The sequence below is a fragment of the Dendronephthya gigantea genome, unplaced genomic scaffold (genome assembly GCF_004324835.1).
Source record: "Dendronephthya gigantea isolate DGI-Jeju-01 unplaced genomic scaffold, DenGig_1.0 000026F, whole genome shotgun sequence".
Taxonomy (NCBI): domain Eukaryota; kingdom Metazoa; phylum Cnidaria; class Anthozoa; order Malacalcyonacea; family Nephtheidae; genus Dendronephthya; species Dendronephthya gigantea.
In genome coordinates, this window is record NW_021163036.1 from 912,004 (window position 1) to 932,159 (window position 20,156).

Here is a 20,156-nt window from a genome sequence, read left to right on the forward strand (position 1 = left end):
TATACGCTTAGCTTGAACTGAAATAAGCAGAAAATATATCGAAACCAATTCCGAGATAAGTGTTTTAAATGTACTGAAGCAAACGAGCTTTCTAGTATATTGCGAACGAAAGTATTTTTTGTTGAAACGATATGTTGGTCTCTTTTGTGAAACTATAAAATGATAATAATGTTCAGAATTTAGTGTTATTCTGTTTGAAAAACTGACAATTTTACTCGTTAGTTTAAGATTAAGTTATTATATTTATTATATATATTATTATATATATATATATATATATTATATATATATTATTAGCAGTGAGGCAACTGAAGTTCTGTATAATACACGTCATCAAATTATATACATGCATGCACGTTATCAAATTTTATCTTATACAAATGTACAGTTGATAAGGGTTAAAAATATAGTCAGAACTGTGTAAGAGACCACTTGAGAATAGCTATTGAAAACTATAGCTTGGTCGTCTTCCGTCTTTGTTTCGGCATCAACAGTTTTAGTTGAAGTCAATAGTCCTGCATTTGTCTTTTTGATCGGATGGCGAATGTTGTTGGAATGACCTGTCACTAGAAGTTATAACAAATGGAGACTCGTCAACAAATTTGCTGAAAGAAAGATATCCATTCAGTTTCACTACAATTCAAGTCGACTGAGAGCATTTAATCATCATTGGGGATGCTAAATAGCCGATATTCTAATTTTGTAATTCACTCCGAATCTGCAGTACCAAAATGGCGGCAGGTGCTTTCAAAATATCCCGTTTGAACAATTGAAGTTGTGGAACAATTTATACAATCCAGTTTGATTCACAGCATGGCTAATGGTGGTGTACGTTCCGCAATTTAAATGCTTTGCATTTTGAAATGCTATATTTCTTTAAGTAAAACATCGATTTGCTATGTTTCCAAATGAATACAAACTAGAGAAAAACGTTTTTAAGCAATATATTATGTTCTTCATTGAATAGCCTTATGCGCCTATCATAATATACAAAATGTCATTTCACACCCTGGAACATATATTATACTGTTAGCCACTCATTGATTAACCTCTGAGCAAAATTGAGAGATCTGCCGTTTTGTCATCTACATGCGCTTACCTTTTTCACCGAGCTCCAAAGTGGCTTTAATGACAGCGTCGGTATTCCTTCTCAAGAATTCCAAGTCACTCCAGTCGATATGTTTCATACTGTCGCATCTTCTGTGATAGCATTTGGCCATATCTCCTCGGAAATTTGACGTGTCCGTGACCATTACCGCTGGAAACGTAACAGAATTTTCCCAGAAATTGAAGTGATCGCTCCGATAGAAATCTCGCAGATTCTCGGAGTACGGAGACTGGGACGGACGTCCCGAGAGAGGAATAGGCACGAGTTGAATTTTGAAATTCCTGTCTGGAATAGAATTATAGAAACCATATCACGTAATGTATGAGAATCAATAGTGAATTAATAGAAACGATCATTTTACTGAGCCGGCACCTAAACACCCAAGCACCATTAGACGAATTTATAGAATTAGGGCATGTAAAACGTCTGTGATTAACCGTCAATTTTCTTCAAATTAAATTTACTTAAACTAGGTTTAAACTAGGTTTAGTCTTAAACTATTTTACGTTTCATTCCTAAGTTTTATTTCCTGTAGTTTAAATTTGTCTTTATAAGAATCAGGATTGTAAATTTACCTCTTTCGTAGTGTTGTGCCAGCGATTTCATAATAATTTCATCTGTTCTTCTCCTACCAATAACGGCTAGAAAATTTCCTCTGTTTCCATCAAGTGTGACTTCTTTATACGTTTCAGGGGAAATGAAGGAAAACATGGGTGGAAATTCTTGAGAACCTAAAAGAGATCACTTTCATTCAGTCTTTGTCTGATTGAGTAAACGTTAAGGAATAGCAATTTCTTTTGGTAAACTTGATGTTGTTTTCTGTGGCCACAATAGAAGCAGATCATGATTGATTACCTTTGGATGTATTGTGGTTTGCTAACATCTCGAGAATAATCGCTCCTTTCACTGTGCCACCCGTCTGGCTAAGATACTCGGTCAGATTCTGTACGAAATATTGACTTCCAAACGGTATAGGATGCTCAGACTCTGCCGTGTCCTCTTCGAAGTCGAAGGCCACAAAAAGAATCGTGTTTTTAAAACGACAGCCAGATTTTCCTAAGTGGGAAACGGAAAAGAATAACTATATATTCGTTTTTGTTTGACAAGGTCAAGCGACGTGTAACTAGGTGTGGTAACTAAGAAACTAGGTGTGGAAAACGTCGAGGGTTTTGAAATGTTTTGCATTTGTCGTGTGCGATATGCCCTTTATACGGGATGCAACCATCAGTCAACTACTGTGTCCATAGCAAAATCTATTTTGCCATCTATTGGAATTCCATTTCAATTGCTATCAATCTCGAGGATATTTCCTACCTATCTGTTTTGCAGCCTGCAGTAAGGCAGTCACACCCGAACCGTTGTCGTCAACACCTCTTGTTCGGCTGGTTGTGTCGTAATGCGCGCCCACAATCACAATCCTATCGTCTGCGGTTCCTGTGTGTTTCCCTCTCAACATCCCAATAATGTTTTCACCTCGTAAATACTGATAATGAAGAAAGAGTTTATTACAGACAAACAGGATACTCGTTCCAATAGTAATTAGCCTTTGTTAAGGTAGAACCGACAAAATATTGAAGCGATTATATAGTATTTTTAAGAATAGTTCAAAACTAAGTGAAAATCACGTTCTTTCATGAAAACAATACATTTGAAGTGAAAATATATTGGTTTGTAAGATCTCAAAATTTTGAAATTTTGAAATTCGTACTTTGAAAAAATACTTCGAAATGGTTCCAAATTAAAGTGAAATTACTTTCTTTCGTCAAAACAATTTTATAAAATGAACAAATCCACAAGTAGAATTCGCTAGTATTTACTTTGCTACTGAAACAAATCGCATTCCTGATCGCGTTTGAGCGCTAAATACTTTTGACTTTTCGTTCTAAAAATCTCACCGGCTGCGTGTCAATATACTCTGACCAAACATGTAGCCCAGAGTTGGCAAATATTTTTCTGATGTATTTCCTTGCCCTTTCTTTACCACGCGGATTGGTGATGTGATGACGTGGTTTGGAGAATTTTCTCAGCGTGTATCGTAGTGTTTGTATTGAATCGCTATGGATATCCTTCATGACGTCACACGCTGTTGCTGTGGCAACTAAATACAAGAATTCGGAGGTATAGCACTGGATAAATAAGTTAGTTTAGTTTAGGTTTCATCCTGTGGTAACACTGTATCCGAATAAGAGATGATCCTTACTGGACCCTCAGGAAGAACAGTTTAGAACTGATAGAGCTATCCAGTATAAATAAAGTTAGTTTAGTTTAGGTTTTCTCCTGTAGTAACACTGGATCAATAAGAGATGATCCTTACTGGACATCTAGGAAGAACAGTTTAGAACTGATAGAGTTATCCAGTATAAATAAAGTTAGTTTAGTTTAGGTTTCCTCCTGTAGTAACACTGGATCAATAAGAGATGATCTAAATAAGCTGCAGGCACCTTTAGAAAGAACAGTTTAGAACTGATAAAACTATCCAGTATAAATACAGTCAGTTTAGTTTAGGTTTCCTCCTGTAGTAACACTGGATCAATATTCATCTATATACTTCAGTTCAAGACTGAAGTTGGGCTAATATTAAAATCTAACAATGAGAATAGACTTTTAGTAGTTCTTAATGCATTAACTTTTCAGTCAACGTTTGCACATTATTTTCCTTGAATTGCCCGCAGGTTGGCGCCACATTTTACATCCAAGTTATTATATTTCCGTTGAAGATTTACACTTCAGGATTTAGAGGTAAGAAATATTATCAATCAGGCTTTTTTCACTGCACATATGGCCGATAAAGCTCAGTATCCGCTGAAGCCCGCGATAAAACATTCTTACTATAGCGGACTTATGGCAAGCTAGAGTGTACTATCAAGTATACTGGATTAAGGCAGTTTCAAGGTGTTCTGTCTAGCTTTCAGACCTACCGCCACCGTGTCAAGGTTTAAAAAATGCCTGTTTTAAACTGTGAAACTCATGTGCTAAACACTCAAGAGACAATGGCCAATAGGTAATCCAGCTGAGATTCGTCACGATCTTTCTGTATCGTTAATCCGTCCCGAGCAACTTTAGCAGCGTGTTTGTGATAGGTCTTGGTATAATGTTATGAACTTGACCTGTTGTTGAGGTAAATCAAGTTGTAAGTAGGTGTTGCTTCAGGTTTCAGTAATATTCTTGTAAGCTGTGACATTGGACGTGTATTATAACACTTCAATATAAATGAATCATAACAATCTAATTTGTTCTTGCAATTCCACTAGTTATGCTAGAAATGCACACTTGATTTTAACATTCCATTAGATCATCCTGCTGTATCAGAGAATATACAAAACAGTTCCGTTCCTCTGAATTGAGTTGTTGAAATATGCTGTTAACATTTTTCGGTAAAAACGGGATTTTACTCTATATAAGGTAAGCGATATCTATAGTCTTATTTCATTTTAAGAAGTCTTTAAGAACAGTCGAAATAATTATACTTGCATTCCCTTTAATCATTTCAATTGATTTATTTTTAATGATTATAGATATATACTGTTTCTACATAGTTTGCCTTTTAAATTCCCCTCGCTCGAGTTGCGTGGAATTTTGAGAGGTTTTCTACCTCAAATACGACAGAACATTTACCAACATCCAAACGAGCCACCTTTAACCAACTCATCTTTTTTTGTCCTGCAGATAACGTTCGCTGCTTATTTTTGTGCTTAACAAGATAAAAAGTTCGAGGTACGTCAGCTCAGACAAATCTGGACCAATTTGTCATAATTGTCTTTATCGTGAACAGGCTTCCCGATCTAATTTTAAATGTCTGAATGAATGCGTACATCCCTTTTATTAATCACGATTCACATTTAATGCGATAAAACTACTCTCGCATAGTGAGGCCGTTTTGATCCTTAAAAAGATCGGTATAAGTTCACCTCTGTGTTAGCTGTTAGGAGCGGGTAGCACCAGCTTGATCTATAAAATCATACTGCACCGCTAGCTAGCATGAATAGCAACAAATTTGATGCTGACCCCTATACTATACGATAACACTGATTCCTACTGAATCTTCAGGGAAAACAGTTAAAGACCGATTGAGCTATTCAGTATATAAGCAATCTTAGTGTAGCTTGGCTTTCCACCCCTGGTAACACAGAATAACATGATCTCTACTAATTCTTTAGAGTGAGAACAGTTGATAAAAAAACTAATTAAGTAATAAGTATATAAATATTATAGAGTTAGTTTAGTTCAGGTTTCGTTCCTCGTGTATAGTAGAATATTTTAATCTAATGAGACACCGATACGTATACTGCCGGAGGGAATGGGCAACCTTATAGGAACTCATTTAATCCTGAAGAAAAACGGACACTGTAAAACTATCCATGAAGAAACGTAGTTCATGTTTTGTCCTGCATGTAGTAAACACCTTGACCTTAACAGGACCTCCAGCAAAAAAACGTCAGGCGTTTTTAATCCGTGCATGCATGCAGCTATATTTATTCTGGAGAATCCTATGCATATTTGGAAGCGAATCAACAGTCGGTGGAATGCTTTGCAGATCATGATAATGTTGCTCGCACATCCTCGAGTTAAATTAGAAGTCGTAAATACACCGCATTCCATGCTACAGCTAGCCATATAACGAGAATAATATGAAAGCACTTCGTTTCTCTAAATACACTGATCTCTCATTTTAAGAAATAGAAAACATTTTCCGTATTTCTATGAAGCAGTAATAGAGACACGCGTGGGAGTTTGGGAGAACGAGAAATAATCGCAAATTCGATTCAATTACAAATTTTCGTTACATTACTTCGCTTGTCAATTTCAGCGGGAAAAGTCTATACAGTTCAATGATACAATTATAGAAACACCCTTCTCGACCAATCAACACGCGCGTACTATAAGTTATTCCATGACCTTGCGTGCAGCTTTCTGCTCGTGTAAATAACGAATTTGCCGTTTCCTTATTTAGTGTTGTTCTGGTTCTTGCGCTAATATTCATCCAGCGTCATTACGCAAGATTATAAATCGACAAAAATTTGCGGTTGCAAGGTCAGTTTATGGTCTGTTTATATCGTCCCTGTATTTCCTCTTTAACCGCGTTTCTGTCAGATAGTTTTGAAATAGCTTTCTTGAAAACAATTTCTCGTGCGAATTGTATTTAAATCTAGGTAATTAACTCCACTATTAATTGAGTCGAATAATTCCATTTTAATTATTATGCCTTTATCATACAATCGCTTTATTTTTAGGCCACCTGATATATGTTTAAACTAATTATATTCTTATCAAACGCGGTAGAATTATTTCTTCTTGTGATAAAACGTACCTGTAAAAAACCTCACAAGAGGTCCAGGAGGAAACCTTAACTAAACTATGATTTTCGATCTCATTTATAACAGGGAACTATAAGTCTAGAGAGTTCGACGTGTTCTACCCACAAATATACTCCTATATGGTTCCATGCAGTAAAACCAGGAATATGAGATTAAACTATTAAATAAGGCTGACTTTCCTATAGGAAAGTGTAGCGTTCTCATTTGCTCTAGCGTATTGCGGAGTTAACTGTGTTTCCGTACACAAAAAACTCTTACGCCTGTATTCTAAAAGCTCACTCACACTCAAACTCATTGAGTGGGAGATCTTAATCTTCTCATAACGTTTCAATGGCGGTATTTTCAGCCGAACAGGGGCTTGATTTTCCGTGATTTACCTTATATCTTTTCATCTATTCAGAGAGAACTTTCTCATTGATCAGCATTAACGAAATTTATATGTCACACTCGATGAGTATGAGTGTGAGTGAGCTTTTTGAATACAGGAGTTAATAATAGTCGGTTAGGTTCAGTTGTCCATGTGTGACATGAAAAAACGTGTTAATTGAAACTTGGTTATATACAGTGGCGTAATTGCCTGGGGAAATACAAAACAAACTTGACCCTATTAATGCATGGATTTTTATAGCACAATCGTCGTGAACTTTAACTGTGATTGTAGGTTCTTGATTGCATGAGAGGGTTCTTTAGTTACAAGAATGTTACAATGTGTGCAATTTCGTATCGTTTTCCTTCGTCAACTCTAGCGTAAAAAAATTCAAGCACTCCCCACTTGATCAGAAATTATATAAAATATGCCTAAAAAACCCTCACAGATAGAAAAGTAAAGAGAGACACACTTCTCAAAAACATGTGGAAAAAAAGGAAAATGAATGTGGTTGAATGGTTAATTTGATACTTTGATCTCAAAGATCTTTGTTAATTATTCCCATGCAGTTAACGCTTATAAACAGTTGAATTTTATCGTAAACTTCAATGGCTTTGGTGGGAATTCGTGACAGACTACAGTTGCATGCGTGATGTCAATCTTATCAGCTAAAAACGTCTGCGTATATATTTTGTTAAACATTTTATATCGATCTAGATGTTGGCAATTACACACTGCCCAGCTAACTGTTCATTGATGAAAATATATTTATCATACATGCGTAAAGCAGTCCGCACACGTCATATATAACATATTCAGTAGAATACATATAGTCTTTATAGACGCAGGCACATTAATTCGCGTTTGACAATATTTTGATCATTCAGATTACGCGCAGATGTATTAAAATTGCTGTCAAGGTCACAACAAATTTCAAAGAATTCCAGCAAAGAATCGGAAACAATTGATTTACAAGACAAACTAACCTGTAAGTAGCAAAGTCAGTATTTCTTTGAAAAACTTCATTTTCGTATCCAACTGCGTTGTGCCCTCACAACAGAAACACCAACTTTGACAGTGACTGAGTCGGGCGGTCAAAGTATTTAAGATCATAGATTGATACGCGTTAAGCTTGTTACATCAGATAGGATTTGTTTTTTTAAGTCAATTTTTAAATGTGTGAGATATTTTCCTGGCTTATTTTTCAATCATTACGGCATCTTACAGTATTTAGGTCTGAAGGGAGTGACCTTTAAATGATTAACAGATTACCTGGTACTCTGGTAAAATTAAATCTACTGACCGGGTATCGAACTTTATCGCAAAGTCACGCATGTCGCATAGGTGGTCGATTATCAGTTACCACTGCCTGAAAGCGAAAATAGGATTGTTTGAAAGCCTTCCCGATTGATATGTAATGCGACTAAATTGAGTTTCCATCAAATTCTGAGACCCCGCTTTATCCTGGGCCCGGTTGTATGAAGGCCGTTTAGCTTAAACGGTGGATAAGTCAAAATTAAATAACACTCTTACATCTCTCTTGAATGAATCAACTTGAATTTTATGCCCTGAATATGTAGTTGTAAACAGTATCTTTGTATTAAGGTTAAAAACATTTAGTTTGCTTCTTGAATAAAACGATAGACTTGCTTTCTAATTTGAACTTAACCACCGTTTAAGCTAAACGGCCTAACTTCGTCCACGCGTTTATCATTTCATCACACGCAAACAGTCGCCGATGCTCTGCGATCCACTATCAACGACCAATGAAGTAGAATTTTTTCTCATAGACATAGCATTTAATTTTTTTTTTTTTTCGTATCCATATAAAAGGGGAGAAGCTGTCCTGCATGATAAAAGTTTGTTCTTTACGTGTATTTGCCTTCTATTCAATCTATTCTATTTTTGGTACAGGTTTTGGATCGTCAATGATTGCATACGCCCACAGACCAGTTCTAGGATAGATTTGATCAACTAGCATAGGTCGTTCATCAATTTGCGCCATAAAGGTAAGTGTACCCTTCCATTTTGGCAAAAATTGACGAGTTTTGAAAAGTTTCTAAAAATGTGTTACCATGGTAAAAATGGCTTATAAATATTTCCTAAGACTAACCTCTTTGGTTTTTGAGCATATTTGGTTTGCAGTATTAAATACTTACGTGGTGTGCCTACAAGCATAAATTACTTATTCATGTAAACATGCAAACATACAAGAATATTATTGAAAAAGTCGTCACTTTTGACCAAAATGCTAACGCTTTACCCCTTACCATTTTGGTCAATTTTGGTGACTTTTTGAACTGTTGAAAAATGTCTTAAAATGCTAAAAATGGCTTCCTAAGATTAATATCTTTCATATTAGAGCATATTTTATTGGTTTACCCCTTACCATTTTGGTCACTGATTTTGACGACTTTTGAACTGTTCAAAAACCAACCAAATATGCTCTAAAATGAAATATATTAGTCTTAGGAAGCAATTTTTAGCATTTTAAGACAGTTTTTTTAACAGTTCAAAAAGTCGTCAAAATTGACCACATTGGTAAGGGGTAAGCCTTACTATTTTGGTCAGTTTTGACGATTTTTCAGTGTTCCAAAAACAAACCAAATATGCTCTAAAATGAAAGATATTAGTCTTAGTAAGCCATTTTTAGCATTTTAAGACAACTTTTGAACAGTTGAAAAAGTGGTCAAACTACCAAAATGGTAAGGGTAAATCTTGTAATTCGTCGTAAGGGTAAATCGTAATTCGTCAAATTGGTAAGGGGTAAGCCTTACCATTTTGGTCAATTTTGACGAATTTTTGAACTGTTCAAAAACTGTCTTAAAATGGTAAAAAAGGCTTCCTAAGACTAATATCTTTCATTTTAGAGCATATTTGGATGGTTTTTGGAACATTGAAAAATCGTCAAATTTGACCAAAATGGTAAGGCTTACCTCTTACCAATGTGGTCAATTTTGACGACTTTTTCACCTGTTCAAGAACTGTCTTAAAATGCTAAAAATTGGTTCCTAAGATTTATATCTTTCATTTTAGATCGTATTTGGATGGTTTTTGGAACCCTGAAAAAATTGTCAGTTTTGACCAACATAGTAAGGCTTACCCCTTACCATTTTGGTCAATTTTGACGACATTTTTGAACTGTTCAAAAACTGTCTTAAAATGGTAAAAATGGCTTCCTAAGACTAATATCTTTCATTTTAGAGCATATTTGGTTGGTTTTTAGAACATTGAAAAATCGTCAAATTTGACCAAAATGGTAAGGCTTACCCCTTACCAATATGGTCAATTTCGACGACTTTTTCACGTATTCAAGAACTGTCTCAAAATGCTAAAAATGGCTACCTAAGACTAATATTTTTCATTTTAGAGCATATCTGGTTGGTTTTTGGAACATTGAAAATTCGTCAAATTTGACCAAAATGTAAGGCTTACCCTTTACCATTTTGGTCAATTTTGACGACTTTTTCAACTGTTCAAAAAGTGTCTTAAATGCTAAAAATTGCTTCCTAAGACTAATATCTTTGATTTTAGAGCATATTTTGTTAGTTTTTGAAACATTAAAAAAGTCGTCAATTTTGCCTTCAAGTAATAAAGTGTATTATTTTATGGCTAGTATCAACACAGGATGCGGTGGCCGAGTGGTTAAGGCTACTGCCCTAGACGGTCGTCCATTGCACCGTAACCATTAGCTCCAACAATCCCTCATATGAATGGTTGAAATGCATTGCCTTCTCTTTGCTTTCCTTAAGATCAATAATATAACTGCTATGATAAACACGTACTGCTCTTGACGAAGTCAAACACGCTGCGTTTAGCAAGCGCTTATAGTCTAGAGGTAGAAACAATGGTGAAAAAGGGCACTTTACGTTATTCCAAAACTTTGAAATTCAGAAATTCGTATTCCCTCTATTAATTTCAAAGTCTCCAAAGAAAGGAACCACCAGCAGCGGTGGCCGAGTGGGTTAGGACAGTGGTTAGTCCATAAGCGGTGGTAGGTTCAAGCCCTTGCAGTGTCAAAACATGAGTTGTGAATTCTTATTTAATTTAAAGTCTCCAAGGTAATGAGTAAATGAAATAAAAAACTTTCGTCTTTCACCACAAGCAGCGGTGGCCGAGTGGGTTAGGACAGTGGTTAGTCCATAAACGGTGGTAGTTCAAGCCCTTGCAGTGTCAAAACATGTGTTGCGAATTCCCATTTAATTTAAAGTCTCCAAGGAAAGGATTAAATGAAATAAAAAACTTTCGTCTTTCACCACAAGTAGCGGTGGCCGAGTGGGTTAGGGCAGTGGTTAGTCCGTTGACGTTGGTGGTTCAAGCCCTTGCAGTGTGAAAAATTAAGTTGCAAATTCTTATTTAATTTCAAAGACTTGTAAGGATAAGGTGAAAAAATTCTAAGTCTAACCAGCACTGATAGCCGGTGGTGAAAGACTTAGAAAATTTAAAAAAGTCTTAAGTCGAAGAAAGGATTAAGTAAAATAAAAAACTGTTGTCTTTCACCACCAGCAGCAGTGGTCCAGATGGTTAGGACAGTGGTTAGTCCATAAGCGGTGGTGGGTTCAAGCCTTTGCAGTGTCAAAACAATGAGTTTCAAAGCCTTGGAAAATTTAAAAAGTCCTAAGTCGAAGAAAGGATTAAGTAAAATAAGAAACTGTCGTCTTTCACAACCAGCAGCAGTGGCCGAGTTGGTTAGGACAGTGGTTAGTCCATGAGCGGTGGTGGGGGTGGTGGGTTCAAGCCCTTGCAGTTTCAAAACATAAGTTTCAAAGAAAAATTGAACATTGAAAAAGTTGAAAAGTGGAAAATAAAAAGGGATATAGTTGGAAAAAAATTGGACAATTAAATAGTTTTTTCTCCTATTTCTCTATTTTTCTTTTTTAAAAACTAGAGAAAAAACAAACTAGAGAAAAAAACTAACTAGAGAAATAGAAGAAAAAACTAGAGAAAAAAAACTAGAGAAAAAACTAACTAGAAAAAAACTAGACAAATAGAAGAAAAAACTAGAGAAAAAAAAACTAGAGAAATAGAAGAAAAAACTAGAGAAAAAAAACTAGAAAAAAAAACTGGAGAAAAAACTGACTAGAAAAAAACTAGAGAAATAGAAGAAAAAACTAGAGAAATAGAAGAAAAAACTAGAGAAAAAAAACTAGAGAAAAACTAACTAGAAAAATAGAAAAAAAACTAGAAAAATAGAAGAAAAAACTAGAAAAAAAACTAGAGAAAAAAACTAATTAGAAAAATAGAAAAAAAAACTAGAGAAATAGAAGAAAAAACTAGAGAAAAAAAACTAGAAAAAAAAACTAACTAGAAAAAAACTAGAGAAATAGAAGAAAAAACTAAAGAAAAAAAACTAGAGAAAAAAAAGGAAAAAACTAGAGAAATAAAAGATAATACTAACAGGTTTAACTTAGAGAAAGTACTAAAAAATACTAAGAGGTTTAATTTAGAATTGTCAAGTCACACAGAAGAACTTGCAAAATAAAAACACTAACACCATCAGAGGAAAAAGGTTTACTTCTTAAACTTTACAAAGACTTTCTCTTTATAAACCCAAGTTTTGAAAATTGTCACATAATTCATCACATTTCACACTAAAATATATTAATTAATGAATCTGGGTGCCTTTCAACTTTCTTCAACACTAAAGAAAAAAAAGAATTTCATCAAAAAAATAGTAAGAGAAAATATATTTAGAAAAATACTAATACTAAGAAGAAATTAAAGAGATAAGTATAAGAAAAAGCCAAAAGCAACTGCCAAAACCTTTTCAATTGTGAAAGCACACGGAAAAACATGTAAAATCAAAACAACAATGTTTTTTTCTCTTATATTTTTTCGCTAATTTTTCTCTTGTCTTATAATTTTTCTCTTGTTTTACAATTTTTCTCTGTAATTTTTTCTTAATGTTTTTCTCTAAGTATTTTCTAAATGTTTTTTTGAAAAGTTTAAGAAGAAACTTGATTTTTGAAACCAAAGCAACTGCCAAAATATTTTCAATTGTGAAAGCACACAGAAAAACATGCAAAATCAAAACACTAACACCACCAGACAAAAAAGGTTAACTTCTTAAACTTTACAAAGAAAAATTTCTCTTTATAAATCCAAGCTTGAAAATTGTCACATAATTGATCACATTTCACATATGTTATCTCAGGTTCTTCAGGGGTGCCTTTCAACTTTCTTCAACTTCGTTCATTCTAAAGAGAAAAAGCATTTCATCAATCCTTTTAGGCAAAAAGTGGCAGCAAAGTTTGTATTTTCAACCTGACATCATTATTAAAAGACATTACTCATTATCTTACTTTAGTTTAGTCATCTTTCATGGATAGACAATACATTCATGAATGCATTCTGTTTTATGCCAGTTATATTTTTGCCATTTTCAATAAAAAGAATGTACATGTCACATGCATATATATATTCAACCCAGACATATGTCACTATTTAATTTGAACACAGAAAAACTGGATACCACCCTTCTGAGTACTACAGAATATAAATCACATGGAAATCAGAAAAAATTCTCCCAAGTTTAAAATAGTAATTGCTGGTCTTTTTCGTGGATATTTATTGTAAGACCACCACATGAATTTTAGTAATCAGCCAGACTGGTTCAGCTGTTATAGCATTAAGTTTCATCATTGGTTTCACACATTGTGACCATAGAAGCAAATTACAATTTCATTGTTGTCATCTCGACAATGTAGTGGCTTTTTAAAATCAAATGCTGACCATCCATGACAAAATCAAATTACCTCAGTGCAGATATCTTGTTCACTTTCCAATCAATGTACATCTGACAGTAAAGTTCATATCCACGGCTCATGTTGCACTCTTGACCAGAGAAAATCTTGAATATTAGAAGAACACATGATTAATATAAAATTCCATTTGAACTACCTTAATTTTTGTTAGTTTTTGGTCAAGCATTCTATGGTTACTTCATCCCTCTATATATATGGTTGCTATATCTATTCCAAGCCCACCACAGGAATTTATCATTGGTGACACATAGGGAGCGTAGAAGCAAAGTTCACTTAGCAATCTTAACAAAATTGTGACTCCCTGCGATTTTCATGAAAACTAGTATCTACTAGTTGCAGCAAATTCCCCCTTATACTAAATAACAAAATATATATCTGGGCAGTTGATATGTATTACAAGGTCACTACAAGAATTTCAGCTGCAAGGCTAATATAAATTTTGAAGGAACAATCAAAGAATTACCTCTTTGAAAATTCCATTTTCAACTATCTTAATTATTGTCTAGTTTTTCGTTAGGTATTCTATGGTTACTTCATCCCTCTATATATATAACTATGGTTGCTATATTTATTCAAAGACCAGCAAAGGAATTTATTACTGGTGACACATAGTGAGTATAGAAGCAAAGTTCACTTAGTAATCTTAACAAAATTGTGACTGCCTGACGATTTTCATGAAAAAGATCCTAGTTGCAGCAAATTCCCCCTTATAATAAATAAAATATATATCCGGGCAGTTGATATGTATTACAAAGTCACTACAAGAATTTCAGCTGCAAGGCTAATATAAATTTTGAAGAAACAATCGAATTACCTTTGCGCAGAAATCTTGTTCACTTCCAATGTTCATCTGACAGTTAAGTTCATATCTACAGCTCATGTTGCACTCTTAACCAAGGAAAATATTGAATATAAGAAGACATTATTAATATAAAATTCCATTTTCAACTATCTTAATTATTGTCTAGTTTTTGGTCAGGTATTCTATGGTTATACTTCATCCCTCTATATATAACTATACAGTTGCTATATTCATTTAAAGACCACCACAGGAATTTATTACTGGTGACACATAGTGAGTATAGAAGCAAAGTTCACTTAGTAATCTTAACCAAATTGTGACCGCACTGACGATTTTCATGAAAAAGATCCTAGTTGCAGCAAATTCCCCTTTATACTAAATAACAAAATATATACAGGGCAGTTGATATGTATTACAAGGTCACTACAACAGTTTCATCTCATCAGCTGCAAGGCTAATATAACTTTTGAAGGAACAATCGAATTACCTCTGTGCAGAAATCTTGTTCACTTTCAATTTTCAACTATCTTAATTATTGTCTAGTTTTAGCAGAAGGCACATAAACAGTAAAGTAAAATACTTAACTTTGACCAGACAGCACAACAATCTTGCTCAGAAAGGTCCGCGAACGGTCCACGTGTATGGTTTTCTTCGGCATCGCCATTTTGAATTCGGCCGGGCGAGTCTTGAACTGATTCCAATTTTCTATTTCAACTGTTCTCTTGACGTTCGTCTTGATAACTGGCTGTTGAGATAAAGGTTAATGACAAAATGTTCAGTTCTGCTTCAGTCTATGGGTTCGGGAATTGCTCATGACATAAATTTTCAGTAAAAAATTATCATCATTGCAGGCAGAATTAAGCTCGAAACTTTAGATAACCTTGTACGCAGAATATTTCATATTGTATATGGCTTTTTGTCGTTTCTGGCCAACAATTAGCAGAAGGCACACAAACATCAAAGTAAAATACTTAACTTTGACCAGACAGCACAACAATCTTGCTCAGAAAGGTCCGCGAACGGTCCACGTGTATGGTTTTCTTCGGCATCGCCATTTTGAATTCGGCCGGGCGAGTCTTGAACTGATTTCTATTTTCTATTTCAACTGTTCTCTTGACGTTCGTCTTGATAACTGGCTGTTGAGATAAACGTTAATGACAAAATGTTTAGTTCTGCTTCAGTCTATGGGTGCGGAAATTGCTCATGACATAAATTTTCAGTAAAAAATTATCGTCATTGCAGGCAGAATTAAGCTCGAAACTTTAGATAACCTTGTACGCAGAATATTTCATATTGTATATCGTTTTTTGTTATTTCTGACCAACAATTAACAGAAGGCACACAAACATCAAAGTAAAATACTTAACTTTGACCAGACAGCACAACAATCTTGCTCAGAAAGGTCCGCGAACGGTCCACGTGTATGGTTTTCTTCGGCATCGCCATTTTGAATTCGGCCGGGCGAGTCTTGAACTGATTTCTATTTTCTATTTCAACTGTTCTCTTGACGTTCGTCTTGATAACTGGCTGTTGAGATAAACGTTAATGACAAAATGTTCAGTTCTGCTTCAGTCTATGGGTGCGGAAATTGCTCATGACATAAATTTTCAGGAAAAAATTATCGTCATTGCAGGCAGAATTAAGCTCGAAACTTTAGATAACCTTGTACGCAGAATATTTCATATTGTATATCGTTTTTTGTTATTTCTGACCAACAATTAGCAGAAGGCACACAAACATCAAAGTAAAATACTTAACTTTGACCAGACAGCACAACAATCTTGCTCAGAAAGGTCCGCGAACGGTCCACGTGTATGGCTTTCTTCGGCATCGCCATTTTGAATTCGGCCGGGCGAGTCTTCTATTTCATTTTTTTCTCTTCACGTTCATCTTGACAACTAGCTGTTCAGATAAACCTATATAAAACGAAAAAAAGGGCTCGGCTCAGATACACTGTACTCCTTGAGGAAGGCCTACGGCCTTCCCGTAGATTAGTGTAAAGGCCTACAGTAGGAACTAGCAGCGTGCGGGGGACCAAAACGCTCTAGGCAAACGGTCCCCCTACTGGGGTCGGACAAAGCAACCGCAGATTACGCATATAATCGCCGGAACCCACCTTTTAGTCAACGGCGAACTCCTTCTTCCTCGAACAATCTTCAATCTTGCTGAGCTTCGATCTTGCTGTCCACCTTCGATCGCCACCTATTTAAAGAAATTTTTTTTTAACGTTGAGATTAGTTTTATAGGCGATAATTACCATGTGATCATAGCAGATCACGTGGTATGATAATGTACGACAACATGCCGATCAACTCCGAACATCATCGTGAGCGATGTTACTATAAACGAATCACTAAAAGCCTAGAAAAGAGTTGTCCTTTCCTATATTTCAACATTTTAAAAGCAGTGTATTCTAGTTTTGTTTTGAAGCACAATTTGTTTTTTGCTTCTAGTTTTTTGGTTTCGTTTTAAAAGGTGAATTGTCGCTGTGTGCCGAATTCTTTGTATTTCTGATGTCAAACAATCCTGTACTTTTTGGTATCATAAATATAAGCTCCCTTGTTTTGGAGACATACAACAGTTTTTTTTATATTTTAGCCAAAACATATAGCAGCAATTACAGATTCACTAAGTTCATTCTCATCTTGATTCACAAATTTTTAAAGGACTTGAATCGATTCCATGCGGTCTACAATGGCTGGGCGAACGTCTTACACCTAAAGTCAGTCAAAGATTGTTGTGTCTCAATTCATTAGTTTCACTAACACTAAATGACATGCCTCCGAATAGCTTTTGTTCTGCTCCGAGAAGGTCATCGTTGGCAGTTCCTTGGCTAGCAATAATAGAACAAAATGATTAGGACTCCATATTCTGGATGGCGTATTGGATGGCGTTGGCCTTGCAGCACTTGTCCACAGGATGTAAATTGACAGTCATCTCGGGCAGTCATCTCGGGCAGTCATCTCGGGCAATCATCTCGGGCAGTCATCTCAGGCAGTCATTTTCACGTCGTCCACCCGGGCTCTCGGGAGCTTCGTCGCCGCCTAAAGATATGTTTGAATGTTTTAGGTTAGTTTGAGTTTGGTTGTGTGGCTGGTTGGTTCAGCATTCGTTGTCTCGTCCTGTTTCTCGCCATGCAATATTTCACCTGTCAATTTATTGCTTGTGGACATGCAGCTATTAAACCAAATACATTACTTTATCACAAATGGTAGTAACAAGTTGTCCTGTTTTATAAATTATAATTCGACAAATGGTAGTAACAAGTTGCCCTGTTTTATAAATGATAATGCAATATTTCACCTGTCAATATATTGCATGTGGACATGCAGCTATCAAACCAAATACATTGCCTTATTGCAAATGGTAGTAACAAGTTGCCCTGTTTTATAAATTAGAATGCAATATTTCACTTTTGGACTCTTTGTTACATGTGACTGTAAAATGATCTGGCAGATCAAGTAGTTTATCCTCAATGAAACAAAATGTTTAACAAAAGTGCATTTTAACTGATCAAAAATCTTTAAAATATTGTTCAGATACATAGATAAGTCCGAAACGTTTGAAACAATTTTGGACTCGCATTTTAAGACAGTTCTTGAACAGTTCAAAAAGTCGTCAAAATCATAGTGACCACATTGGTAAGGGGTAAGCTTTAGCATTTTGGTCAATTTTGACGATTTTTCAATGTTCCAAAAACCAGCCAAATGTGCTCTAAAATGAAAGATATTAGTCGCAGGAAGCCATTTTTAGTTTTTTATGACAGTTTTTAAACAGTTGAAAAAGTCGTGAAAATTGACCAAAATGGTAAGGCTTACCCCTTACCAATTTGACGAATTTTCAATGTTCCAAAAACCAACCAGATATGCTCTAAAATGAAAAATATTAGTCTTAGGTAGCCATTTTTAGCATTTTAAGACAGTTCTTGAATAGGTGAAAAAGTCGTCAAAATTGACCAAAATGGTCGGTGGTAAGCCTTACTATTTTGGTCAAAATTGACGACTATTTCAATGTTCTGAAAGCCAACCGAATATGCTTAAAAACCAGATATATTAGCCTTAGGAAACATTTAAAGTCATTTTCAGCGTGTTAACACGATTTTTGAAAATTTTGATAAGCGTTCAAGTTTGACCAAAATGGTAAGGGGTTATTTACCATTTACCATTTTGGTCAAAATTGACGACTTTAAGAGATTGGTCTTACAAACCTATTTTTAGTATGTTAACGCAGTTTTAGAAAATTTTGAAAATTCATCAATTATGGGAAAATGGTAACGGGTAAGCCTTACTATTTAGTCAAAATTGACGATTTTGCAATGTGCCAAAATGCAACCAAATATGCTCAAAAACCAAAGAGATTAATCTTAGGAAGCTATTTTTAAGGTAATTTTCCAGCGTGCATTTTAAAACTGTTTTTAGAAAAATTCCACGAGTCGTCAATTTTGGCAAAAATTGTAAGGGGTAAAGAGATTCCAGATTAGTCTTTTAAGTTACGGGTATAAAGAGGCAATTTTTTGAGTATATTTGGTTTGCATGAAAAGCTAGGTCAATAAAACTTAAAATCTTCAATTTTCTACAAACTAGCCAGGACCTGATTTTGTTCAAAGTGAAACTGGACCCCAAAACACCAAATGTATTACTAAATACAAGAAGATTATATTAAGCGCTCATTTTCAAATTTTTATGCTTTATTTTTCTTGGCGTGTTGGAGAAATGGAAGCGGTGAACCTGGACAAAGCTTTCGTAAATTTGAACAAGACTTCTTTAGCAAAGCTACTGGGCTGAGTTAAGCTGTATCGTGGATCATGCTAAAGTGTATTATTATAATGTGTTTTTGATCAGTAGATATTGGACTAAATTACTACATCCTTTAGGGCCTTACTGGGAGCTTTGGGTCAAGTCTAAGCAGAACCCTATGTTGCCACAGTCCATCAACCATGAGTTTAATAAACCACGAATTAACTCAGTAAACAAACAACTCTGGGTATACGATGGCTGGATCGCTCTAAATATGCCGGTATTCAGGTAGAATTTAAATTCAAACCTTGCTATATATTCTTAAAGTCATATTTTTCTCCACTCTTGTTTCAAATAGTCTAATTTCATTATACTTTTGAAGCATTTCAAACCTTGTTATATATATTCTTAAAGTCATATTTTTCTTCACTCTTGTTCCAATATTCTAATTTCGTTATACTTTTGAAGTATTTCAAACCTTGCTATATATATTCTTAAAGTCATATTTTTCTCCACTCTTGTTTCAAATAGTCTAATTTCGTTATACTTTTGAAGCATTTCAAACCTTGCTATGTAATACTATATTCTTAAAGTCAATATTTTTCTTCATTCTTGTTTCAAATAGTCTAATTTCGTTATACTTTTTAAGCATTTCGAACCTTGCTATATATATTTTTAAAGTCATATTTTTCTTCATTCTTGTCACAATAGTCTAATTTCGTTGTACTTTTGAAGCATTTCAAACCTTGCTATATATATTCTTAAAGTAATATTTTTCTTAATTCTATAGTCTCAATAGTCTAATTTCGTTATACTTTTGAAGCATTTCAAACCTTGCTATACATATTCTTAAAGTCATATTTTTCTTCACTCTCGTTTCAATAGTCTAATTTCGTTATACTTTTGAAGCATTTCAAACCTTCCTATATATTCTTAAAGTCATATTTTTCTTCACTCTCGTTTCAATAGTCTAATTTCGTTATACTTTTGAAGCATTTCAAACCTTGCTATATATTCTTAAAGTCATATTTTTCTCCACTCTTGTTTCAAATAGTCTAATTTCG

General features: G+C 34.7%; 1 protein-coding gene and 3 long non-coding RNA genes across 5 annotated transcripts; 1 reads left to right on the top strand and 3 right to left on the bottom strand.

Annotated features, from left to right (window-relative positions):
- Nucleotides 1-352: 352 nt before the first annotated feature.
- LOC114523199 (uncharacterized protein YfbL-like) lies at nucleotides 353-7,849 on the bottom strand. Its single transcript, XM_028544060.1, has 7 exons — nucleotides 7,777-7,849; nucleotides 3,004-3,206; nucleotides 2,423-2,591; nucleotides 1,964-2,164; nucleotides 1,684-1,839; nucleotides 1,100-1,393; nucleotides 353-566 (listed from the first exon to the last, which is right to left on the bottom strand). Exons 1-7 carry the CDS (start codon nucleotides 7,814-7,816, stop codon nucleotides 373-375), a joined length of 1,257 nt encoding a protein of 418 aa, XP_028399861.1. The 5' UTR covers nucleotides 7,817-7,849; the 3' UTR covers nucleotides 353-372.
- LOC114523202 lies at nucleotides 3,018-8,796 on the top strand. The gene is made up of 7 exons (XR_003686991.1): nucleotides 3,018-3,226; nucleotides 3,781-3,847; nucleotides 4,400-4,510; nucleotides 4,775-4,822; nucleotides 6,060-6,139; nucleotides 7,678-7,778; nucleotides 8,705-8,796. It is a non-coding gene; the product is annotated as an uncharacterized LOC114523202 (long non-coding RNA).
- Nucleotides 8,797-12,912: 4,116 nt separating this feature from the next.
- LOC114523201 lies at nucleotides 12,913-14,523 on the bottom strand. Its single transcript, XR_003686990.1, has 3 exons — nucleotides 14,369-14,523; nucleotides 13,546-13,640; nucleotides 12,913-12,987 (listed from the first exon to the last, which is right to left on the bottom strand). It is a non-coding gene; the product is annotated as an uncharacterized LOC114523201 (long non-coding RNA).
- Nucleotides 14,524-16,222: 1,699 nt separating this feature from the next.
- On the bottom strand, nucleotides 16,223-17,097 carry LOC114523200. Of its 2 annotated transcripts, none has more exons than XR_003686988.1 (3): nucleotides 17,072-17,097; nucleotides 16,473-16,558; nucleotides 16,223-16,272 (listed from the first exon to the last, which is right to left on the bottom strand). It is a non-coding gene; the product is annotated as an uncharacterized LOC114523200 (long non-coding RNA). The 2 variants fall into 2 exon arrangements; XR_003686989.1 differs by lacking the exon at nucleotides 17,072-17,097 and adding an exon at nucleotides 16,978-16,998.
- Nucleotides 17,098-20,156: the final 3,059 nt, after the last annotated feature.